This window comes from Leuciscus leuciscus (assembly GCF_965113295.1).
Source record: "Leuciscus leuciscus genome assembly, chromosome: 1".
Taxonomy (NCBI): Eukaryota; Metazoa; Chordata; class Actinopteri; order Cypriniformes; family Leuciscidae; genus Leuciscus; species Leuciscus leuciscus.
In genome coordinates, this window is record NC_138725.1 from 38,080,250 (window position 1) to 38,107,148 (window position 26,899).

A 26,899-nucleotide genomic window follows, 5' to 3' on the forward strand; every position below is an offset into this window, starting at 1 on the left:
CGGCCCCTTAAATGTGCGCTGTGCTATTAAATGAAAGATAAAATATGATCAAACAATAGAATGAATAGTGAAAGTAACAGAGGCTTGTACAATACAAATATATGTATACGTATGTGTGGGTGTATATATATATATATATATATATATATATATATATATCAAAATTGGTATCAGTGCACTATTTATTTATTAGTCTAATACACATTTCACAGCTTTTCTGATTTTAGAACTATTCCACTGAATCTGATGAGCTGTCTACAGGGAATATGCAGCTATCAGCACTTCAAATTTAATACATTTCAATACCACTTTCAAGACTTTTCCCCCCAAAAATTAATACCTGCACATCACTTAATTTACGCTACATAATACATGAGCTATAATGGATTGTGCTCATGCATACAAGATGTATGATCAAATTTGACATCACTCCTTTAACAGAATTTACTACATTTTGTAATCTAGAGACAGAGTGATAGCCTATATCTATTTTTAAAGAATACAAATATATAATACATTTTAATTTGGGGGTACAGTAATATATTAATCCAATTTTATTCGTTACATTGGAGCTTTTATTTGTTGACTTGTCCCACACAAATGTTTGAGATTACATTAATGTAAAAACAAAGTGAATCTGTATGATGAGTTCAACACAGTTTTGAGATTCCAAAAAGCAACGAGCGAATATATATTTTTACATTAATGAGTTAGACTTAGTTATAAGGATCCGCGGGCACACTGAGTCTAAAGCTTTATCATCTTAATGTGGCACAAAAGTCAATAAAGATGAATGAAGAATAGACACCAACCTCCTTGTTCCTCGTGTTTTATTCTCCAGGGTTCTGGTTCACTCATGTCCTCCTCACTCTCCTCTTTAACAAACGCCATCTTCACAGCAGCAGATCTCAGTTCAGTTGATACTCCTTCAGATATTCCTGCTTGCCTCAAAACTTAGTCACGTCTATGAGGATGAGAGTAGGCCTATTACAGGCATTTATTGATGATTATTATTATTATTATTTTTATCTTTCTATACACTAAAAGTACATTTCTAACAGTTTGTATTAAGCCAGCACCACGACAAAACAGCAGAGATCATACTGAAACTAATCTTCTTCCTCTGAGGTTGAATGGTGGTTTGTAAACAAACATATGTGTCTTACCGCCACCCACTGGACTGGAGTGTGAAGCATAGAGAGGAGGGGAAAAATATATGTTTTTGAATGTCAGGTAGGCTAATGAGAATTCCATTTCCACAAAATAAGATATTTTTACGACGTTTTTAGAAAAACTGCCTTTCATGTTAATACTTGATATTGAACTCATTGCATTTTGCAATGTTTTGCCTTTCTATGTCTTTTTTCTTTCTTTCAAAACTTTTTATTTTCCCTCCAATTTTGCAAGAAGCTCTTTGACACCCAAATTCAGAGACATATCTTCACTTAACAATATACAACAGCAGTCAAAAACAGGGAGATTAGAGAGGTTACTCAATATGAACTCCAAAATCAAAAGGGTAACATGGAAAAGACAGGTCTACCTTAGCAGAGCATAGCTGGACAAACAAATGGGTAATGAAAACTGACTTACTGAACAGAACAGAAAACTAATAACCAAAACAGAGTACTTTTTCACCATGCTGAAGAACCTTCAATCAGGTGTCTCTAACTGTTGTCATGGAGGCAACAGAACACGGTTTCATTTCATTAGTGTAGCCTAATGTTTAAACAATGTCTCTAACCTATTAAAAAAGAAGACCACATTAGATGCTGAACACTGTATTTAGCTTCATATCTTCAGCCAGAGGAAGATGTGTACCGAATACATAGCACGTACTTGTTAAAGATAACGAGTACATAAAATGTATAACATGTAGCCTACTTATTTATTTAATCCACTTTGTCTGTCTTCTCTCACCACATCAATGTTGACCTTTTTGAACATTTGTGCCATAGGTCAGACAGCGGAGCAGCTTTTGAGGGTAAAATATCAGTGAGAAAGAAAGACAGAAATATAGCTGCAAATAGGCAATTATCGGGGCCAAGCACAAAAAGCACGATGAGTCATGCCAACATGGCTGGGAGCATCAGATCAACAAGCAAGTAAAGACATTTTAAGATGATTTTAGGCAAGATAGCTGAAAAATCATAAATACAGTAATATATACAATATTTAATGGTTTAGCACTTTTGATCAATAGGTGGTGCTTTGACCAAATGCAAATTGATGTGTTGTGGTCAGAGTGAGGTGACAATGACACGAACAGTTTGGTGTCAGTATCCCAAAGCAGTTCCGATTTTTGGCAAAACTGGTCAGAAGTTAAGCAAAAATGTCTATTTTGCATTTGTCCTGACCACTTTGTGGCACTACACCAAATCTGTGCAGGTAGCCTCAGGATGGTTGTCATAACGCACACCAAGTTTGGTCAGAATTCGCTACAGCTTTGCAGAGATATAGCTTGGTGTCCATTTTGGCACACTCTTTGTCGAATTTGTTTGTGCGCTAGCAACGGCCTAGGAGGAATTAAAAAAATTGGTTTTTAAAGCAACTTTGGTCAGTTGGTGGTGCTAGAGAGATTGAGTTAGAGACACCAAATTTGCTCTGGTGACAGTTCAGACTGTCCTCTATCTGTGCGACAAGCGGTTCTATGGGCTGCCATACACTCAAGAGTGGAAGAAGAAATGGAATAATAATAATAAAACTATTGGCAGAAGTTCCCGGATTTTGGCGTGTTTGCCAGGCTTGTGCAAAATTCAGAATTTCAGAATTGGCCTCCATTCAATTCATGAATTTGAATTTGAATTGAATTTACTCCGCCCCACAGGACGTTGAATTGAATTTGAATTTGAATGACAGGAAGTGGAATTAAATGCATGGCAATTCAAAGAAATTCCACACAGTCACACAACAGAAAGAATGTGTTGAGTCTCGCATGCATTCAGTGTTAGGAAGGTTACGTTGGAAATGTTATTGCTTACTGTTATTAGGTACCCATTATAAATGTGGTTTAGATTACTTTATTTGGTTAGCTTTATCAATGCAAAGCAATTTCGTTTTAAGTTGATTAGTAACTAATTGAATTGAACATTTTACCTCAGTAATACAAATACAATTACATTAATTTTGTAATTTAATAACAGAAATTTCATTTCACGTAACTATTTACTCCTCAACCCTGCATACATTTTGTTCTAAAATAGATATTGATCAAATTCTTGAAATAAATTACCCCCTCAATGTTGTTTAATTAGTTTTGTTCCAATGTAATTTTCATTTCAAAGTAATCACACAAACACAAAGTTGTTGTAAATGCAGTTATCATTTATTCCAATGCAAAAAATTACTGAGCAACACTGTTGCATCTAATTCTCAATAGCTCCTCAAATTATTTTTTGTCATTGAGTCTGCACCGTTCTGGTCTGAATATCTTTCCTGCAACACTAAAGATTCTCTCAACTGGTGCAGAGTGAAGTTGTAAGGGACTTCTGAAACTTAAAAAGTCCAGTGTTGCCCATCAAATAAATAAATACTTGGTTAAAGTAAACCATTCTGGGAAATGGAGTCATGTTCCATATGTTAATGAAGATTTTTCTGATCGCATTAGGAAGAAGAGGGCCGAACTGTTTCCAGCTATGAAGGAGGCCAGAGAGAGGGGAAACTTTGCTGTTATTAGCTATGATCGGCTCATAGTTAAACCCCGTCAATAACATCAGATGGCAACTACCAGTGAAGTTCAAATAATTCCTCCTATGTACATGCATGACGATTTATTTTGATCTAGTCCACATGCATGATGATTTCTCCTGATCCAGACCGAAACAATATTCTCCAACTACAACATAATTATTTTTGGCACCTCTGAATACTATTGTGAAAGTACTTTTAAAACTTTGATAAATTCTCTTAGTACTGGAAATGATCTTTCTTTCCTTCATATTAATGTTCGTAGTTTGTCTAAAAACTTTGAGGGTTTATCCACTTGCCTTGAAAATTTAAATTATACCTTTAATGTGATAGGGCTTACTGAAACATGGCTGACTGACAAAACAGCTGGGAATTTTCATTTAGAAGATTACAAACATATTTTTAGATGTAGAGAGGGAAGGGTGGGTGGAGGGGTTTCTCTGTTTATCAATTCTAGTCTACATTATAAAGAAAGATGTGACTTTGAAAAGCTTTTTAATTCTTCTTCGGAAGTAGTAGCAGTAGAAACTAAATTAGCAATAATTTTATGTATCTATAGACCACTTAATTGTGACCTCTCTGCATTTATTACAGACATCTCAAATGTACTGGATATCATTTCTAATGAAAGGAAAAATTGTTACATAATGGGTGACTTTAACATTAATATTGAAAATAGTCAGGGAAATATGTTAATTAAAGAATTTACTGATACTATGTATTCTTATAGCTTTAATCCTATGATTTCAGTTCCCACCAGAGTGACTAATACCTCAGCAACTCGTATAGATAATATTTTTACTAATGTGTATAATAAGACTATGAAATCCGGTGTCCTGTGCATTGATGTGGCTGATCACTGTCCCATATTTTTGATCACTGTTGATGAGACTGAAAATTGCCCCCCTTTACAAAACGTTAAATATAGACTAATTTTTTGTTATAGAAATTTGATAAATTTCAGACACGCTGTAAGGCAAATATCATGGAGTGAAATCTATCAAAAAGTAGATACTCAGAAGGCCTTTTCATTGTTTATAAAACATTTTACTCAGGTTTACAACTCATGTTTTCCACTCCAATCAGTGCCTCTGAAGCGCAAATTGTCCAAACCGTGGATAACTCCAGTTATTATAAAGTCCCTGAAAATCAAAAATAAATTATATAAAAAATACATTCTTTGTCCTACTCCATTTCATCTGTTGCAATTCAAAAAATACAGAAACAGATTAAATCATGTCATAAGAGGAGCAAAAACCCATTATTATAATAGGAAATTAGTCGAAAATAAAAATAATGCATCTTCTTTGTGGAGAACCATTAATTGTATTCTTAATAAAACACATTCTAAAAAGCAGTTACCAAATGAATTTAAGATTGACGATTCTATTGTTTCAGATCCGCAACAAATTGGCAAAAGATTTAATGCCTTTTTTTCTGATGTAGGTCCAACGTTAGCTTCTAAAATTCCACCTAGTCATTTTGGACCACTAGAATACATGAATTTTCCAGTGTCTGAGGATTTTAACTTTACTTTTGTTACCGAGGATGAGATCAGAGATATAATTATCAATTTAAAAGACTGTTCACCCGGACATGATATGATTGACAGTAAAATATTAAAAGCAATTTATCCTGATATCATTAAACCATTACTTTATATTTATAATCTTTCCCTAGACCAAGGAATTGTACCTGTAGAGTTGAAAATAGCAAAAATTACACCAGTTTATAAAGAAGATGACCATGCTATTTTTAACAATTATAGACCAATTTCTGTGTTACCAGCCCTGTCCAAAGTTCTTGAAAAACTTGTTTACACAAGATTAATTAAACATCTGGACAAAAATTATATTTTATATGCACACCAGTATGGTTTTAGGAAACAACATTCCACTTACATGGCACTCGTCCATTTTTTGACTGAGATATACAGTATAAAGCAAAAGATAGAAATGAAAACACTATAGGTATTTTTCTGGATCTTTCAAAAGCATTTGATACCGTTGACCATTCCATCCTGTTAAAAAAACTTTCACATTATGGTATACAAAACAAGTCACTACTCTGGTTCACCAGTTATCTTTCAGACCGATATCAATCTGTTAACTATAATGGGACAGAATCCCCTTTCCTTCCCCTTCAGTGCGGCTTACCACAGGGTTCCATCTTGGGTCCTTTGTTATTTTTATTATATGTTAATGACCTCCCTAATGTCTCAGATAAACTTTCTAAAATTTTATTTGCAGGTGATACAAGTGTATTTTATTCTCATAAAAATCCAGAAATTTTAATAAAAGTAGTTAATGAAGAACTTGACAAGTTATCTACTTGGTTCAAGTCCAACAAATTGTCACTTAACATAAAAAAAACAAGTTATATATTGTTTGGTATTAAGTCTGACACATTTAAATTTTCAATGAAAATTCAAATTGATAATATCTCCATTAACAATGTTAGATCTGCTCGTTTCCTCGGCGTTATACTAGATGACTCTTTATCTTGGAAACCTCAAATTAGTGCCATAAGTACAAAAATAGCCAAAGTGGTCGGTATATTAGGAAAAATCCGGCACTTGATTAACAAAAAAGTTGCAATTATGTTGTATTATTCAATGTTGTATCCATATATCAATTACTGTAATGTTGCTTGGGCTAGTACCCATCCAACTAAACTATTTTTCGACTTCAGAAGCGAGCTTTAAGAATAATATTTTGTGTAAATCGTAGACACTCCTCCCAATCACTGTTTGCTCAGGCAAGTATTCTTAGTGTTTACCAAGTGAATCAGCTTCAAATTGCTTTATTCGTTTATAGCTCTATAAAAAAGTTATTTCCCCAGCATTTTTGTAATATTTTTATTTTTAATAATGAATTTCATCAGTATCCGACTCGTAGTAGTCGTCTTATTAGGCCTCCCTACTCTCGTACGACTCAAACACAGTTTAGTATATTATACAGAGGGTCAAAGGTATGGAATAGTCTCCCCCCATCATTTGTTGAGGTTTCTAAAGAACAGTTTAAACAGAGAGTAAAATTATTGTTACTAAGTTGTTTGAATTTTCCATATGGGTTTGTGCTTTAAATCCAATTTTAAATTGTATTACAATATGTTTTTAATTTGTTAAATATAATTGTTTCTATGGAGATTGCCACTAATTAAGCCCCTTGAGGGTTTTTCGGCAATTGTCCATCACATTCTTTTTGTGAAATGTATAACACTGTTTTTTTTCTTGTTTTTGTTTGTTTGTTTTTTTTTTTTTATGTTTTTGATGTAAAAAAAAAAAAAAATGTTCCACAAAATTACATTTACAATAAATCAAACTTAATTATTTGTTCTGTGACTTTTAACATTCATTGCTGGGGGAAAACATATCCTTTTAATGTAATCTGTACAAGTAGTTCAAACTAATATCATTTATAATGCAATCTGACATATACTGTAAAGCTTCATTGTTAAACACTTCACTTAAAATATGTATATGAATTTCTTTGAATGTTTATTGAATTGCAATTCTGCTTCCTTTAATTCAAATTCGAATTGTAATTCTAGGTCCTGTTTTTGACATCAATTCAAATTCAATTCAAATTCAAGAATTTAATTGGAATTAAGGAGTCATTCTCAATTAAATTCTGAATTGTGCACAAGCCTGGTGTTTGCACCACAGGAACTAGGAATTTTAGTTCTAGGAACACCTTTTGGAGGAACTAGATTTGCTCCTACTTCAGAGGTCTAAACCAGCACTATAGGAACTATCAGTGACGTTAGTGTATGCTGATTGGCCGAACGCATGTGAAACCCCAGCAGCCACCATTTAAAAAAAAGCTGTGTTTCCACACAGATTATAGCCTATATATTTACTATCCTAACTCTATGAACATGGAAAACAGTGATAGATGGGCCTCTTAACCTTTACGCTAAGGAGAAAATCCAACGCAACTTTGAGGGGACTATTCAGCTAGCTAACACTAAACATCAACCACACGGCAAACACTAATACCTTTTCATATACTGTCTACTCTCTATGTATAACAGTTCAGTCTAATAACATTAGACAGGACTGTAAGACAGATCGTAAACTAATGAACACTGAGAATGCGAGCGCTGTAATGTTCAGGCTCTGGTGTTCTCAGCGCCGCCAAAATAAAGGTCCGCCGAATAAAGCACTGTTTCCATCCAGCGAGTCAAAGAGAACAAGGTCATGGTCAAGGTCACTTTTATTTATTTAGCACCTTAAAACAACATTACTGCCCCCTTGGCCCTACCCCTCCGTTTTGCGCGTTCCCGTGAAGGAGTAGGGTTGTCTCGATTCTCTTTTGGTTGGAGGGGGAGGGGTAGGGGGAGGGGTAGGGGTAGGGGGAAGGGCCAGATAGCCCTTGAAACGAAGATTTTTCGGGACCACACTTCAAACGAAGGGGTATGAGAAATGTACTTGCATACACTGGCTAATCATTTCACATTCAATCTTGTGTTCATATTTATGGTCATGTTCTTCAAAGAAACGGTTGAAAAAAAATTAGCTAAAGTTCGTTAACAATATGACGCATGTAAAAAGCAAAAGTCTGAAGCGAAGTGTACGCGCGAATGAGGCGAATTCGCGTCCACTGCGCCTCGCTAAATGCCTCATTCGCGCCGCAAGACCTCCAGACGCGCGTAAACGCATCTTTACATTGAAATCACTCGCGCCAGACGCTCTATTCGCGTTTGGTGTGAACGCAGCATTAGGCGTCGAAGATATCGTCATCTCCGTTGTTTTCTGCGAACTTCAGAAGAAAAATGCACACACAAAAATAGCTGTAACTCACGCAATTGACGACGGCATCTTGGAAGTTTGTGATAAACATTGCCGCATCTCCTGTGACGTAGGCGCTAGCGACGACGTATAATGACGTGTAATGGGTTTAGTAGTGGTGTCCCATTTCTTAGGGGAATATTTTCACCCCTAAGCCTTGCCACTCTGTTTCAAGGGGCAAGGCTAAGGGGTAGGCGAAGGGGTATAAAATATAATTGGGATTGAGCCTAAGACTACAATACACAATTATGAAAAGGCCTGAGAAAAAAAGATACGTTTTCAGAGATGATTTAAATGCATATAAGGAAGAAGATAACCTAACAAATTGAGGTAACGAATTCCACAGCTTAGGACCAAATACGGAAAAGGCTCTGTCACCTTTAGATTTCAAGCGAGACAGTGGAATGGTTAATAATTTGTCAGAGGATGATCTAAGAGATCTTCGGGGAGAGTATGGACAAATAAGGTCTGAGATATAAACTGGAGTCAGACCATGCAAGGCTTTAAATACAAAAGTTAATACCTTGTACTCAATTCTGTATTTGACCGGTAGCCAATGTAAATGTGATAAAATAGGGGTGATATGCTCACATTTTTTCTTCCCCATTAAGAAGCGAGCTGCAGCATTTTGAAGCAGTTGCAAACGCAATAGTGAAAACTGGTTTATACCGGCATACAGAGCGTTGCAATAATCAAGCCTTGTTGAAATGAAAGCAAACAAAATCATCACTTCTAGATAAACTGGCACTAAATATCACTAAGAAAAATGGAAGTTGCTGCAGTAAAAGCCACTGTATATAATAATTTTCGTATTACTTGTACCTCAGAGGCCGCAGATGAATTAAACTCTGTCATGTTTTCCTGCATTCAGATGCCTGGTGTTTGTGAACGCAATCGTGTGAGGCGCTTCTGGGAGGGAATTATACAGAACCACTTTAATAACAGACTCTGCTCAGGCATAACAGAATGACCTAAACAGCATTTCAGATACTGTGCAACGAGATCGATCCGCTGGTTGGTCTAGTTATGCCGTCCCATCACACAGTCACATGTCTTTTATGATGCGTATCAAGGACTTTTTTTGGTAAAAGTGTTTCCATCGTAGTTTAAGCAATTGTTTTCGCATCGCATAAAAACGTATCTGACTCAGTTGAGCGCATTTATACGCATCTTGGCGAAATAAGTGGATGGAAACATAGCTAGTGAGAGCAGGTGAAAGGCTTTATTCCAGCATGAATTAACATGTGCTTCTTCAGGCTTACTTTACGTCTGAAAGTCTTTTCACAGTGAGAACAGGTGAAAGGCTTTTCTTCAGTGTGAATTAACATGTGATCATTAAGTTGTCTCTTCTGTGTAAAACACTTGCCACATTGAGAGCAGGTGAAAGGCTTTATTCCAGCATGAATTAACATGTGATTCTCAAGGTATCTTTTACGTGTGAAAGAGTTTCCACACTGAGAGCATGTGAAAGGCTTTTCTTCAGTGTGAGTTATCAAATGATCATTAAGGTGTCCTTTATGTGTAAAACACTTTCCACACTGGGAGCAGACGAAAGGCTTTATTCCAGTATGAATTATCATGTGCTTCTTAAGGTTGCCTTTACGTGTGAAAGAGTTTCCACAGTGAGGGCAGACGAAAGGCCTTTTCCCAGTATGAATTAACATGTGATGCTCAAGGTATGCTTTACGTCTAAAAGTGTTTCCACACTGAGAGCAGGTGAAAGGCTTTTCTGAAGTGTGAATTAACAAATGATCATTAAGGTGTCCTTTCTGTGTAAAACTCTTTCCACACTGAGAGCAGGTGAAAGGCTTTTCTCCAGTATGAATTAACATGTGCTTCTTCAGGCTTCCGTTACATGAGAAAGTGTTTCCACACTGAGAACAAGTGAAAGGCCTTTCGACTTCTGTCATTTGAATGCTGCTTTGTGAGCAACTGTTATCAGTTTTGGAGCAACTCAATGATTTTTCTCCAGCGGTGACATCATGAGCTTTCTTATGATGTTTCTCCTCCACTTCATTAAGATCTTGTCTTTCCTCTTTCACTTTCCCCAGGCCTAAAATAAAAACATTAAAATGAGGAAAATCAATTGGGACAGTGGGAAAATAAAAATTAGGGTATTTTTACATGACAACACTGTACTAAAAACCGAAAGATTTTTCCTTAGTATTTTTAAATTTTTTATTTCGCATACAGATGACAATGTCGTCAAAACAATCCCTGTTTACATGGATCTGCGAAAACGACTAAAAACACTGTATTATTCATGCCAGGCCAGTAGTTGGCGATGTCACTTTGTAAAGAAACACTACACACACTGTAGACTGAACACATAATACACATGCGCATGACATCACAGTTTTCACAAATGGTTATCATTTTGACAATGCTGAGTGTACACAGAGCTTTTTAAAAATGCAAAGAGAAAACTTTTAAATTTTTAGAACATCATTGTCTCATAAATGTTCCCTTAGATGCATTGTGAAAAGTATTTGTCTAATCTACATTATTTCAGGTCTCTTATGATTTTATAACTACAGCCACTGAATCTGATGAGCTGTCTACAGGCTTCAGCACTTAATATTTGTAATACCCTTTTCAAGAACTTTACCAAAAAAATGTATGACTACCACTAGGGCTGGACCCGAATATTCGAATATTCGGTCGGTGGGTTGGTATTCGATTTGAAAATTTGACATTCGAATATTGTTTTTTTTTTTTTTTTTTTTTTTTTTCACACCTGGGATCCCCCGCGAAATGGTTCTCATTCGCGCTTGAATAAGGCGGCGACACACTGGCTGCGTGGGCTGATTTCTAGCATGGTTCTATTTCTAGCATGCACGCGTTTTCCGCGTGGCTCGAGCCGCGCCTGAGACGCGTGTCTCACGCAGGCAGTGTGCAAACTCCAACCTGTTAACATGGGAGCCGAAATAAAAACGGACATACAGACACATAGAGATTCCTGCCTTTATTAGAGAGAAGAATATGTTCAGCACCCTCTCTCCGAATATTCGATGTTCATTACTACCGAAGCTTCGAAGCTCAAAAAATGGTATTCGGACCAGCCCTAACTAGCACATCACTTCAATCACGCTACACGATTACATGAGCTATAATGGATTGTGTTCATGCATGTATTTTATTTTTATTTTTTTTATTTAGTTAGTGCCAGGGTAAAATAATGCAAAGTATTAAAGAATAAAAAAGTTTTAAAGAAGAAATGAGTATAAAACATTGTTATTTTGCAATATTACGATTGCACTGAAAAATTAAAATGTATAGGCTAATAATAATAGGGTAGAGTGGGGTAAAATGACCCCCTTAAGGACTAGATGAGTCTAGAATAGTTATCCTAGTTTTCATTGACAATTACATAATTATAAAGAGTTTTCCTGTTATAAAATGTTTAACAAACTTTTTATTTGTACCAAAATGCCCCTACTCTGACAAAACATTTAGACTAAAAACAGAGTACAAGCAGATTTTTAAAAAAGAGTATGTTGACTAACTATTGATTATATTGGGAAAAAACAGTAGGAGGGGGGTTTACCCAAAGGGGGCGTTTCCCCCATTCTACCCTACATTTTAATTTGGGAGTACAATATAACAATAGTAATATATTTTTTGACTTAATTCACTTTTATTCGTTAGAACTTGGGGCTTTTATTTAGATAGAAAACTGCAGGAAGACTTCTGTATAACAGGTAAACTTTTGTCCATACAAATGTTTGATATTACGCTAATGTAAAAACAAGGTAAATCTGTAGAGTTGCACTTGAGTTCAACACAGTTTTGAGATTCCAAAAAACAATGTGAAAATAAAATCTAAATCTTATCGCTACCTGTTCAGTTGCATTTCAAGACTTTTGAAACATTGTTTTAGGACATTTTAGTGTTATATTAAAGAATTCAAGACTTAAGGATCCATAATGTGCACCCTGTTTAAAGCTTTGTTAAAATATTGTAAAAAAAAATAAAATAAAAAATAAAGCTTTGTTTAATGAAGATGAATGAAGAATAGACACCAACCTCCTTGTTCATCTTGTTTTATTCTCCAAGGTTCTGGTTCACTCATGTCCTCCTCACTCTCCTCTTTAACAAACACCATCTTCACAGCAGCAGATCTCAGTTCAGTTGATACTCCTCCAGATATTCCTGCTTGCTTCAAAACTTAGTCACGTCTATGAGGATGGGAATATTACAGGCCTGATTCAAAAATGGTATATTTATATATACTAAAAGTACATAATCTAACTGTTTGTATTCAGCCAGTATTACAACAAAACAACAGAGATCATGCTGAACAACACTAATCTTCTTCCTCTGAGGTTTAATGGAGGTTGGAAAACAAAAGCATGTGTCTTACCGCCACCCACTGGACTGGAGTGTGAAGCGTCGATAAGAAATAGCTTTAAAAAAACATGACATTGGGCAGTAAATTATGTCAATACATGCTCTCTCCCTCATATCCATCACTCTTTCTTTTTCTCTCAGTCTCCTTTTCTTGACATGTCTCTTCCCCTGAGCTTTGACTGATAGTCTTTATTTTTTTTTATGTGTCAGTGAAGTAAACATAGTGTCAACTGATATTTAGCCTGTTTTATAAACCCTTTCCATAGACAAAATAATTTACTGAAGGCCATGAACACTAGGTTAATAAGTTTATTAAATGCATACACAATATTTACACATTCATTACTATATTGAAAACGGCTTTGTTAATGTTTCTTGTCCTGTCACATTGACAGTTACCAATTATTACAATACATGAATCAAGTAAATTATATAGGCCTATTTTCAATTCAAAATGGAAAAATTAGACAAAAGTTTATTAGTTTGCCTGATTATTTTTGACGGTCATTTAACATTTCTATCCTAAACCGTCAAATATAAAATAAACATTTATACAACAGTTCTTTCTGGTTCTTGAATCTGATTGGCTTAGAGCCTTTCAGCTTAGAGTTTACTAAGCCATACAGCTTAGTAATTGGACATTTCGAACTATATGATGATCTTTACCTCATTTTTCTGGATCTTGGGGATGACCTAATGTGGTACAATCTGTCAGCCATGTCACATGTGCCCATGTGCTAAATTCTTTGATTTGTTTGCATTTAGATGTGGAAAAAAAAATCATGTAAATGATCAGTAAAAAAAAAAAAAAAAAAAAGAACTTTAATTGGCGTTTGGACCAATAAATCCTTCATAATTTTTCATTAAATAACATTTATCAGTAATTATTTTTATGTCAAGGTCAGAGCATGTGAGCGGAGTGGAGCGGGAGCGAGCGGGGAGCGGGAGCGGGCAGATCTTGGACAGAGCGCAGAGCGGCATTTTTAAAAGGACGGAGCGTCGCCTTATTTTCCAATTTCGCTCCGTTCACACCACGAGTCTGAAGCATGCTCAGTCAAACCTAAACCAGGATCCATCTGTCTTGCACAGTCATCAACAGTAGACTATTTTCAGTCAAAACTCGGCTCAATAATGGAGTTCAAAAAGTAGGCTACTTCAAAAAGGAAAATGAGAAGTCATACAGGTATAGGCTACTATTAATATAAAACTAACTAACAATGATAATGTGGTACAAGAAAATGAATGTGGAGACATCGTTTCAGTCAGCAAAGATTCATTTTGGAATCTCAAAAGACACATCTCTCGAAAACATGAACGTGACCTATACGCGAACACGCAACAAAAGGTTAGCAAATTGAATACGGTAACTTGTAACAAAGTGTAAATTAAATATAGCGTAATATTCAAACAAATTCGTTTTTTCATTCAAGTAGACCTAATGGTTCGTTTTATTTAGCCGAATTTGTGTCGTCCGTAATAATATAATTTATATTATTAGGCCCATTTATTCGTTTAATTTTACAGCAGTTTGTCAAGTCAAGTCAAGTCAAGTTTATTTATATAGCGCTTTTCACAATACAGATTGTATCAAAGCAGCTTCACAGTATTAAATTAAAATAATACAACAAAGTTTGTTTCAAGAGGAATTTATTGATTGATAAAATTTAATTAAATATACCCAAAATATCCCCAACTGAGCAAGCCAAAGGCAACAATGGCAAGGAACCGAAAAACTCCATCAAGTGACCTAATGGTGTCCTAAAACTCCATCAGGTGACCTAATGGAGAAAAAAAACCTTGGGAGAACCCAGGCTCAGTCGGGGGCCAGTTCTCCTCTGGCATTTATGAGCTAGAGGCCGGATTGTAGTTTGAACTGTAGGATTATATGAATGCCTGGCTGAAGAGATGCGACTTTAATCTAGTTTTAAACTGGGAGAGCGAGTCTGAGCAACGAACAGTATCAGGAAGACTATTCCAGAGTTTTGGAGCCAAATGTGAAAACGCTCTCCCTCCTTTGGTGGTTCTGGATATCCTAGGTATGACCAAAAGCCTTGAAATTAGTGATCTTAAAGAGCTCGGTGGATTATACGGCGATAGAAGATCCGTTAAATAGACTGGAGCTAAGCCTTTTAGGGCTTTATAAGTCAGTAGCAATACCTTATAATTAATACGGAGCTTTATAGGTAACCAATGCAGTGATGATAAAATCGGTGTTATATGATCATATTTTCTTGATCTCGTAAGAACTCTAGCGGCGGCATTTTGGACTAACTGTAGCTTGTTTATTGAGGATGCAGGACAACCAGCTAATAAAGCATTACAGTAATCCAGTCTCGAGGTCATGAATGCATGAACTTTTCTGCATCAGAAACTGATAGCAAATTACGTAGCTTAGCAATGTTTCTAAGGTGGAAAAAGGCTGTTTTTGTAACATATGAAATATGATTTTCAAAAGACAGGTTGCAATCGAGTATAACACCCAGGTCTTTTACTGTAGAGGATAAAGTAACAGGACATCCTATGATGTTAAAGTTGTATTGTGCAAGGTTTTGTGGGCGGTTTTTTGAACCGATAAGTATTACCTCTGTCTTGTCTGGATTTAATAAAAGAAAATTACGCGTCATCCAATCTTCTATATCTTTAACACACTCTGTCAATTTGGAAAATTTAGCGTTTTCATCCGGCCGTGATGAAATATATATTTGAGTGTCATCAGCATAACAATGGAAACTAATTCCATGTTTCCTTATAATATTTCCAAGTGGCATCATATATATTGAAAATAACAGAGGGCCTAACACAGATCCCTGCGGCACTCCATAGTTTACTGGAGTTATGGTCGATTTTTCTCCATTTAAATAGACAAAATGGTAGCGGTCATAGTTTGTGTTTATGGAAGCCAATTTAAATTTGAATCGTGCGCGTTGCGCAAAAGTTTACTTATCAAAATTCTGGCCTTATAGTTAATTTACTTTAAAAAAATGTATATGTATATTTTTGTTTATATAATTTTTTTAAATATTATTAGGCCCATTTATTCGTTTAATTTTACAGGACTTTTTGTTTAGGCTATATTCCTTCTTACATAGGCCTGTAATTTGAAATAACACATTTCAATTTGAAAAATGTTGTTGTTGCTCATTAGTTGTTTAGGAGGTAAGGCTGTGGTCTAAGCTAAAAGTGATATACATGTAGATTTGAGTGGAGCGCGAAGCAAACCTTGTTGAGCACTGAGCGAAAATGAGCGGAGCGGCCTGATGTAGCTTAGAGCGGGGGAGCGGAGGGGTGAACAGTTCCGTGAGCGATGAGCGGAGATTCTCACCGCTCCACTCCGCTCACATGCTCTGGTCAAGGTGTGTAATAACACTGTTTTATTTATCAAGCATCATATGACAAATTTTAACATAAATCTAAAAATTCACTGCTAGGACTTAAAAGTGACTGTAGTTGCAGAAACACCCCTTATTCAAATTAAAATGCAGTGTCTGTCAGACTGTACAAAAAAAAAAAAAAAAAAAAAAATTTCCCAAGTTTGTCTGAAGTTCTACCAAATAACCCCCAAAAATAAACCTTCCAAGAAGTTGCAGTTGTGGCCTAATGGTTAGAGAATCGGACTTGTAACTAGAAGGTCACGGGGTTCAAGTCTTGGTACAGACAGGAAATGTAGATGGGGGGGGGGGGAGTGAATGAACAGCGATCTCTTCCACTTTCATTAACCACAACTGAGGTGCCCACCTAACCACCCAATATCTCTCCTTGGGTGCTGCAGCACTGGCTGCCCACTGCTCCAGGTGTGTGTTCATGTTGTGTGGTATTTGTTCGAAGCCAAACACTTTCACTACGGTATGTGAACAAAGATTTATACCAGAATTCAGGTCTTGTATTATAATACATGATGTGTGACAAAATCCAATGTTCTATATTGTTGCAGAATGTTAAATCTGGAACAAAAATAAATAAATAAATGACATCAAGTGGTGACCAAAACAGTTTATAGGAACAAAAGTAAATAAAATGTCTTTAAAATTAAACATATTACATAATAATAATATTATTTCTATTAATTTCTGAAATACTACATTTTGACTGGTCAGTTTTAAACCCTGGATGTGAAAATAAAACTACATCAACTGTGTTTGTCGTCACTCATTCAACTTCTGAACAAACCTTCATCAATCATCTTGTGACTGTTTGTTTTGTTTTAAAGGGGTGGTATAATGCCCTTTTCACAAGATTAAAATAAATCTATGATGTCCCCAAAGTGTGTATGTGAAGTTTTAGCTCAAAATACCCCACAGATATTTTTATATAGTATGTTAAATTTGTCACTTTTTTTAAGGGTTGAGCAAAAATGCACCGTTTTTGTGTCTATACCTTTCAATGCAAATGAGCTGCTGCTCCCGGCACAGAGGGCGGAGCTTCAAGAGCTCCTGTGTGTCAGCAGCTCCGCTTACCTCGCACTGAAAATTTAAAGGAACCGTATGTAAGATTGTGGCCAAAACTGGTACTGCAATCACTTTCAAATTACTGTAGAGCGGTGTATGGAGTACCACACTGTTCAGTGTGGAGTACCACAAGGCTCAGTACTAGGACCGTTGCCGTTCACTCTGTACATGCTACTCTTGGGACATATCATTAGAAAGCATGGGATTAGTTTTCACTGTTATGCCGATGACACTCAGCTCTATATCTCTTCGAGCCCCGACAAAATTTGCCAATTCAAGAAATTAATGGAATGCATATCTGATATAAAAATTTGGATGACTAGTCATTTCCTATTACTTAATTCTGAAAAAACTGAGTTTCTAATGATTGGACCAAAAACCTCTGCACATACTAATCTAGAATACTGTCTAACAATTGATGGCTGCTCTGTCAAGTCTTCGTCGTCGGTTAAGAACCTGGGTGTGCTCTTTGACAACAATCTTTCATTTGAAAGCCACGTTTCTAGCATCTGTAAAACCACATTCTTCCATCTCAAAAATATATCTAAATGACAACATATGCTTTCAATGAAAAATGCGGAACAGTTAGTTCATGACCTCAAGGCTAGATTATTGTAATGCCCTTATGGGTGGTTGCCCTGCACGCATAATAAAAAAAACTACAGCTGGTCCAAAATGCAGCAGCTAGAGTTCATACTAGAACCAGGAAGTAGGACCATATTAGCCCGGTTCTGTCAACACTGCATTGGCTCCCTATTAAACATCATATACATTTTAAAATATTGCTGATTACTTACAAAGTACTAAATGGTTTAGGTCCCCAGTACTTGATCGAGCTCTTAACGCATTATAGTCCTTCACGTCTATTGCAATCTCAAAACTCTGGCCAGTTGATAACACCTAAAATATCAAAATTTCTAAAATCCTTTTCCTATTTAGCACATACACTCTGGAACAGTCCTCCTAACATTGTCCGGGAAGCAGACACACTCTGTCAGTTTAAATCTAGACTAAAAACACATCTCTTTAACCTGGCATACACATAGAAAATTATACATTTATATTATTCAAATTAGTTAAATGATTATTAGGCTACATAAATTAGGTCAGCCGGAACTAGGAACACTTCCTATAACACCCGATGTACTTGTTACATCATGAATGGAATCTACGCTAATGTTAGTCTTTCTGCTTATTTCGAGGTTTACTGTAATCAGCTGGATCCAGGCCATATCCAGATCAGATGGTGGACCTGCACCTAGACACAACCACAACGCATGGTGTAGTCAGCTAGATCCGGGCTGTATCCAGATCAGATGGTGGACCTACGCCTAGACACGACCACAACGCATGATATAGTCGGCCGGATCTGGGCCGTATCCAGACCAGATGGAGGACCTGCACCTAGACACGACCACAACGCATCCCTGAAGTGTCAGCAGAGATCGTCAACTAGACTCTCCCCTGTGAAGGCCTCATCGACACGACAGCCATTGGCACTGAACCTCAACAAACCCCTCTCCATACCTCCGATCTTCAACCAGATGGAACTGGATAATATTCTGATTGTTCCAAACCAATCTGACTTCTGACCTATAATGCTGCCTGAATCATAATCATACACTGTTCGTTCATTGGCCAGAGGAGAATTGGCCCCCCGACTAGGCCTGGGTTCTCCCAAGGTTTTTTTCTTCATCTCCTGATGGAGTTTTGGTTCATTGCCACTGTCGCCTTTTTCCACCTTTGTTGCCATTGGCTTGGCTTGCTTAGTTGGGGAAATTAAATTTAACATTTAATTTAATATTCAACAATGATATTGATCTGCCTGTATTGACACTATTATACAATAATTGAACTGAGCTGGAAGATGACATCACAGTTTACTCCAGAGCGGCTATATATATATATATATATATATATATATATATATATATATATATATATATATATATATATATATTAGGGCTGTAAACGGTACGTGTATTCGTACCGGACCGTTTCGGTACAGGGCTTTCGGTACGGTGCACGTGTGCACCGAATGACCGAATGCAATATTTTGTGTGCGGAACATAGGTACATTTTCGTGTTTCCACACGAACATATTAAGTGCAAATCCCACCCTGCAGCTGATTCTAAAGTTTTACCCGTCGTCACTGTAACCTAAACCAATGAAATCGACTGCAGGGCAATTTTTAAAAAAAAAAAAAAAAAAAAAAAAAAAATCACACGCTGTACAACAACATACACGGCACGCTTTAGCCCAGCCTCTCGCTAGCTAGCGTCATGGCCAATGCAGACAAGCCCATAGAAAGTATGGACAAGCCGGAGCTTGAAGAGCCACCCTTTACACTTTGGAAAAGTTATATATATTTAAACAAATATATATATATATATATATATATATATATATATATATATATATATATATATATATATATATATATATATATATATATATATATATATATATATATATATATTTGTTTAAATATGAGCAGGCCTACAAGCTGGGATTGGTAATGCTGCACTGTAATCATAGTTATGTATTTATATTTTTCATTATATTTTATTATGTGATATTGGTTTGAGACTGAGAGTATTTTATTTAGTGGAGAACTTTGCAGCAGTATTTTATTTCTTATTCTTTTTTATTTTATATATAATTTATTATATTTTATTAAAAAGTGTTTAAAAAAGTGTAAACAAATTGTTAAAAAAAGGTTTATAGTAATAAACAACCTGCAGTTTAATGTTTGCATTTCTTTCCCTTACTGTACCGAAAATGAACCGAACCGTGACTTTAAAACCGAGGTACGTACCGAACCGTGATTTTTGCGTACCATTACACCCCTAATATAACCCTATATATATATATATAAAAATTAACTACATTAATAACTTATTTAAGCAAACAATGAAACATCACTGAAGCGCTATTTTCTTCTGGAAACAAACTTTTTTGACTTGACTTGACTGCTGGCGGTAGATCATTTTCCTATTTAGCACCAAAACTTTGGAAAAGTCTTCCTAACATTGTCCGGGAAGCAGACACACTCTGTCAGTTTAAATCTAGACTAAAAACACATCTCTTTGACCTAGCATACACATAGAACATTATCAATTTCTAGAATTAAATGTTAGGCTGCATAGATTAGGTCAGCCAGAACCGGGAACACTTCCCATAAATCCTGATGAACTCATTACATCATAAGATGAATGGCGTCTATGCTAATATTAGTATCTCTGTTTATCCCAAGGTTTACCGCAGTCCGCCGGATCCAAGCCGTATCCAGATCTGATGAAGGACCTGCGCCTGAACACGACGACAACGCAGTCCTGAAGTGACCACTAGTCTCTCCCCTGTGAAGACCTCATTCCCTTCCCTTTACCTCTGTACAGATAAAACGGTCAAAATAAGTCAAAATAATTCTGGTTTGCATGGACAAGCAGAAGCAAAAAAAAACAAAAAAAAACTGTATTATGAATTAAGGCCAGACAGGTAGTTGAGGTCAATTTGTAGAGAAAGACTACACGCCTGTGTACATATATACTAAAATGTGCATAGCTATAAACTAAACACGTAATACGCATGTGCACGCCGTCAGCGTTGTCACATATTCACGTTTTTGAAGTTTGCACAGAGATAACTTTTTTTTTCTCAAAATTATTCAACGCCTGCACCTTGGAACCTATTTCAAGGTTGGCGTTCTCGAGCCACCAGGCACTGTTTTTGTGCGAATGAGAGGTCAGAGCGTGTTGTCGCCCCTAAGTTAATAACTAGTCAATAACTTTGCAACGGAATTGAATCAATCAAAACTAACTTTAGCTGGACAATAACTTTATTTTATTGTTAAAAGCACTATATAAGTGAAGGTTAATTGACTTGACATGCCCAACTGTTTTACAGAAAGAATCTGTAAAGCGTATCTGTCTTTTATAAATCTGATAAAACTAAAGACTGTTCAGAGATATGAAGGATGCAATACTACTCTAAGGTACTCAAGATTAACATGAGATTGGCAGCAACTGTGTGTGTAATTAACTTTTATTAACTTAACTGTTAATTTTGGTTTACAGCTAGAATTAATCAACATTATATACAAAAAATAAACAATTACCATTACATGAATACAATGTTGTTGTTTTTTTTTTTGTTGTTTTTTTTAAATCCTGCATATATTTGCAGCCACAAAATGTTTAGGTTACAAATGTAATCTAGGGCCAACTAGCTGGATGTCATATCGTCAGACTCTTTAGACAAGGAATGGCAAGCGTCGACTCGTGCATGAGCGTAGAAGCACGGCAGCTATGCAATGCTCGTTCCCGTTATCTCAGGAAACCAAGGTTACATTAGTAACCGTAACTTTCCCTTTCAATATGATTCACTTGCATTGCATCAGTCTCTGATGCTAAGGGGAATGCAATCCAATAGTCCTGTGCTACGAGCACAGAACGGAGACTGTCCTGCGAGCCCAGCCCGAGGGCACTTGGGGCCAGAGCCCATTTAACCACAAATGCTTGTCCTGCATTAGCTCTGCAATGTGCCACGCATTATGTAATCATGTTGGAAAGGTCACACATGAAAATTACTGATCGTTTCACTATAAGACCCTTATTCTTCGGCTGGGATCGCGTAGAGCCCTTTGAAGCTGCATTAAAACTGAAATTTGGACCTTCAACCCGCTGAAGTCACTATATGGAGAAAAATCCTGGAACGTTTTCCTCAAAATCCCTAATTTCTTTTTTTAATTTCTAATTTCATGGGGGTGAGTATATTATCATGAAATTTAAATTCTGAAGTGAAATACTCCTTTAACACAGCCTAGCATGCGCAGGCCTTCAAGGCCAGAGCTCTGTGAGGCATGGTAATTCATCAGAACCCTTCAGGGGCCGCAGATTAGTTTTAAATAGTCAAAATCCATGCTTGAAGAGCAGGGAAATCTAGGTTGTAAAATCGTTGCACAGATGTCACTGTGACGGCCCGAGTGGTGGCCACACAAAAGCGGTAATGTGGATACACACACACACACACACACGCACGCTAACATGCATACATTTACACGAAGGACATGTATTTAGGAATAATCTTTATTAAAACTTTTATATTGTCATTCATATTCATTTGTTTCAGTATAATGATGGATCATAATAACCACACGAAACAAACAATATTAATTAATTATTTATTCATATTCATATTATTTCATATATTTACATTTACAGCACATTTTATATAGGCTACATTGTTACTGATTTGAAGTGCACACAAATTAGTTACGTTGTATATGTTACTTATATTTGTTTCTATTTTGAGTTTAAGTTTACCGTCCATGATGAACTTCAGACATGGTCTGCTGCAGCCGCATCCTGGCGTGACGAAGATTAGAGTCCGGGCAGGAACAGAACTTAAGCATTATTGGTTCCGCCCGAACATACCATTTACTGGAATTGCCCGGGGGAGGAAGAAATGTTACTGTCTTTATTAACCCTCTGGGGTCTAAGGTGTTTTTGGGGTCCTTGAGATGTTCTGACATGCCCTGACATTTGTGCTTTTTTCAGTTGCTTATAAACATATTAATGGCAAAGGTATAATTACACTCTATTTAGCACAAACAGGGCTATCATAATATGTGAGCAACATGTATGTACATGTTTGTATTTTTGAGAGAATAATGTTTATGCATGGTTATTGAAAAAACTAAAAACTAAAGTTTCTGAAATAAGGCCACAAAACACATACTAAATATGTGTCAATAAGACTTTTGACTAATGGATGTCGTCGCCTAGAATTTTTTCTTCAAAATGATGTGAAAATCATCCTACCTAATCATTCACATAAAACAATACATTGATTTAAATTTTGCAAGACACTTTATGTTTGGAAAGGCCATATGCGAGTGGGCGTCAACGATCCAACACCATCATGCATATTTAGTGGTTCACACCTGAGGAGACAATGGGGCCCGCATACTTAATGAGCCATTCATTCAGGTGTGTCACTGAGCCACAAGAAAGAATGCAAGAGCAATATGTATATATATATATATATATATATATATATGTATATATATATATATATATATATATATATATATATATATATATATATATATATATATATATTCTACCAAATTGGTTCACAGTTGGAAGCATCTCATTTTATTTTTCCATGTCTAGTAATTGTGCAGTTAATTCTCATACTGTGTTTTCAGTTTTGGAATATGTATCCTCTCCCCAAATTTGTCACTAATAAAACACAATAAAAATTATTTAAAGAAAAGTTTACATCTACCTTGTAAATATATTTTTTTATTAAAAAGGTTACAATTACAACAATTCAAGTGCAATCTTTCTTTGTAAAAACTAAAGTATACATTTTATATTGTACATCAGGGTTTTTCCTGCATAGAGAATTATGAGGCGGCCGCCTCCGTCAAATTTCGGGCCGCCTCCGTCTGTCGACAAAAACTCAAGACGGAATCACATGATTAGATACCTCTTTTCCACCGACACGATTCCGCAGCGGGTTCACGGCCGGGTTCCATTCCATTCTCAAACCGTTCTGCACATTTCGACTGCATCAGAATAAGCACGAGCCCGGCCCTGGCCCGAGACGCTCAAGCACAAGTCCGACAGCTCATCAGAATTGTCAGCCCGAGTCCGACTCGAGTCCGTTTTTTTTATTATTATTATTACACAGCGGCAGCCTGCCCTATTTGCAGCCATTAAAATAGGTCAGTTTTGTTAGTTATGTTTCTTTTCATTTCTTTATCATGTTAATTTAGACAAATGTTTTGGAGCATTTTTTTTTTTAAATGACGACCAAGCAGCCGAACCGACAGCGAGTATAGCCTACAACATGTTTGATCAATTTAGCCTCTCAAATCAACGCTAATAGGCTACTTTACTTGGCTACAATCCATAGATAGGCTATAAAACACTTCAAGCATATCACACAGACAGTTCATTTAACAAATGATTATTTATTAAACCACAGTGAGTAAAACAACTTTTTTTGAAATACTGAGGCAGGCTCAGGCTGCTCGAACCAGCGCTCACAAACGAAAGGAGCAATAGCCTATCTAAACCAATTAAATTAAATAAACTTGCAGGTTATCTTACCTCAAAAATGCACGACAGAACATGGCCATTCTTTTTTCCAGTAGTTTCCAACAGTTAAACGAAAATAAAAGTCCAATCAAACGAAAAGCATCCGTAGTTTCCAACAGTTAAACGAAAATAAAGTCCAATGAAACGAAAAGTTAGAGCAGTCTTTTACAGAGCATCGTGGAGAAAAAGAATAGCATCCACAGTGTAGCCTAAGGTTTTAACCCAGTCCTCCTCTCTTCTATCACTCTTCCCGCTGCGTTTTAAGTTGGCCTTCTGCGATTTTTTCTCTTAATATTCTCAATTATTTGCACGAGGTGAATCGTGGGTCGCGCTGATGGGAAACCTTCTGTGTGTGTGTGTGTGCGCGTGCGTGCGTATGTGTGTGCGTGCGTGCATGAGACTGTCATGTCAGTCATATGTCACTGTGTAATTATAAGATTATGAAAGTTATGAGGTTATGAAATGTCTTTCTATGTTTGTTTTTCTATCGTCGTCGTCAGCTTCTCATATTTTTTTAATTAATGTCTAAAAATATAAAAAGAAGGATAACCCAAAAAAACCCGAGGCCCGGCCCGCATGTGAATTATGACGTGAGAATTGGCCCGAAGCCCGGCCCTAGGGGCATAAATAAGTCAATAATAATAATATTGGCACGTCGGGCTCGGGCTGAAATGCAGGGCTTTAAGCACCTAAACGTGCTTGTCTCAAACGGAGCAAGGTAAATTTCTGCGAAAGCGCACGAGCCCCTGCCCCTCCCCCTTTCAACATTACCTGTCAGTTATCACAACCTCCACAGATGCACGAAAGTCAAGAAGCACCTTCTCTGCAGCATCGAAGTGCCTTCACTTGTCACAGCCAGGTACCGATACTGTTTTTCTTAAGCTTCGGCTCTCAAACTAGTTAGGTTACTTAAAATATATCCATAGAGCCAGCCTGACTTAGGCAATAGCCGAAATTCTTCTGCCGTTTTTATAAAATAAGCTATCACAAGTAGCAGTCACGTAATTTACTAGTACTGTTTTGTAATTTCATGGCCCCCTATGAACTGTAAATAAAATAAAATTATCTGATTATTAAAATACCCAAAAATAAATAAATACATGCTTGTAAAAAGTTTTTTTTTTTCACCTTCTAGTGGTCATTATACATAAAAAGATGCACCAGATTAATGCATTTAGCTTTAAAATGTACAAAATTTTCTTCCGGGGGGGCATGCCCCCCTAGAGGTACCGAGCAATCGGATTTTGCCACCTCCGCCTCATTTTCAGCCAGGAAAAACCCTGTACATATTTCAAAGTTAAGGATTCATTACTTTGAATATAGCCTAGGCTACATTGGGACAAACACATAATAACATATTATTTGATTACTTTATTTTTGACAAAACATACTATATTTAACATATGAGTAAAAATTGGCAAACAAAAGCTTATTTGAGGTGGCAAATATTTTACAGTAAAAATGTATAATTATCCAAAACTAGTCAACGAAATGTTGTCTTTCATATGTCTGTAACATAGGTCTTTCGTTTATATAAGAAATATAAATGTTAATTTGCAGTTTAATACGTTGCTTATACAAATATATTTAGGTCGATTTTTACTCATCTCAGTATAGTTTGCTAAAAGCGGATCATTCATTCACACACAGAAACAATTGCGATTCAAATTTAAACAGTCTTTTTGCGAGCGCGCATCTCTGCCATTCATTCATTCACACACAGAAACGCGATTCACTATTTCCGTTGCTCCTCGAAATACCAGCACTTCTGAGGTACATTTTCCATTATTCCTCACAGCGCCGCGAGACAGTGTAAACAAGTACAATGATCTGAATAAACTTGATGTGTTTTCTCGAGCTGATATGTGGGCGTTCACAGTTTGCACGGATGCCTCAGTCATTTGCGTTTGAATAGCGCGCGCTCTCCGTGGGCGGAGTCACATTAAAAATAATTAGCTGAGAAGAGAACGACTGACATCTCTCTCTTTTCATACAGATTACATAAACTGAGAATATTTGTTTTTTATAAAAATTACTTCATTTAAAAGAAGAGAATTCAAGCTTCATGCCTGTGTGTCTGTATGCCTGTTTGACTGAGTATTCGCTGAGTTACAGTTCATTTTCGGACGCGTTTCAGAATTGACTTCACTGACAGAGAGGAGGCAGAACTCGCATCATGTTTATTTTTCTTTATTTGGCGAAAAGCACAACACTTTGTTTTTATTATGAGTATACACAAAAAAAATACACACTTAACAGGATCGATTGATGTATAACACATAAAAAATATAAGATAAAAATGTATTCGTTTTTTTTTTTTTTTTTTTTTGCATTGATAAGGAAAAAAACGAGCCTATCGCGCCAGCGCGATAGCCGACCTCAGGGGGTTAATTGATTTATTTGTACATTTATGATATTTGATTACATTTAGCTTTCATTATCTTTATTTATTATACATCTCTGTTTGATTTGATTTTGATTTATTTAAGGTTATATGTTGAATGTAAAGTTGAAA

General features: G+C 36.2%; 3 protein-coding genes across 6 annotated transcripts in view; all 3 read right to left on the reverse strand.

The window, feature by feature from the left end:
• The window catches only part of LOC309507537 (uncharacterized protein), a 36,397-nt gene extending 35,275 nt beyond the window's left edge, over positions 1-1,122 (reverse strand). For both annotated transcript variants that reach the window (XM_082181813.1, XM_082181811.1), the window contains exon 1: positions 813-1,122. In XM_082181813.1, the coding sequence (XP_082037939.1) occupies positions 813-891 (79 nt within the window). In that variant the 5' untranslated portion in view covers positions 892-1,122. The remainder of the gene's footprint in view (positions 1-812) is intronic.
• Positions 1-1,704, reverse strand: part of LOC309507479 (uncharacterized protein) — a 69,733-nt gene extending 68,029 nt beyond the window's left edge. Inside the window, exon 1 of the mRNA XM_082181675.1 lies at positions 1,080-1,704. The gene's annotated coding sequence lies outside the window, so the exon portion shown is untranslated. The remainder of the gene's footprint in view (positions 1-1,079) is intronic.
• Positions 1,705-7,245: 5,541 nt separating this feature from the next.
• LOC309507232 (uncharacterized protein) overlaps positions 7,246-26,899 on the reverse strand; it is a 37,367-nt gene continuing 17,713 nt past the window's right edge. Inside the window, exons 1-3 of one of the 3 annotated variants that reach the window (XR_014209091.1) lie at positions 12,506-12,841; positions 8,266-10,532; positions 7,246-8,062 (exon numbers count right to left, since the gene is read on the reverse strand). Coding sequence is in view for 2 of the 3 variants with exons in the window: in XM_082181369.1 (XP_082037495.1) it covers positions 9,679-10,532; positions 12,506-12,584 (933 nt within the window). In the remaining variant the exon portion in view is untranslated. Of the gene's footprint in view, positions 10,533-12,505; positions 12,842-26,899 lie in introns of those variants that run through there. The other 2 variants (XM_082181369.1, XM_082181370.1) reach the window with 2 other exon arrangements.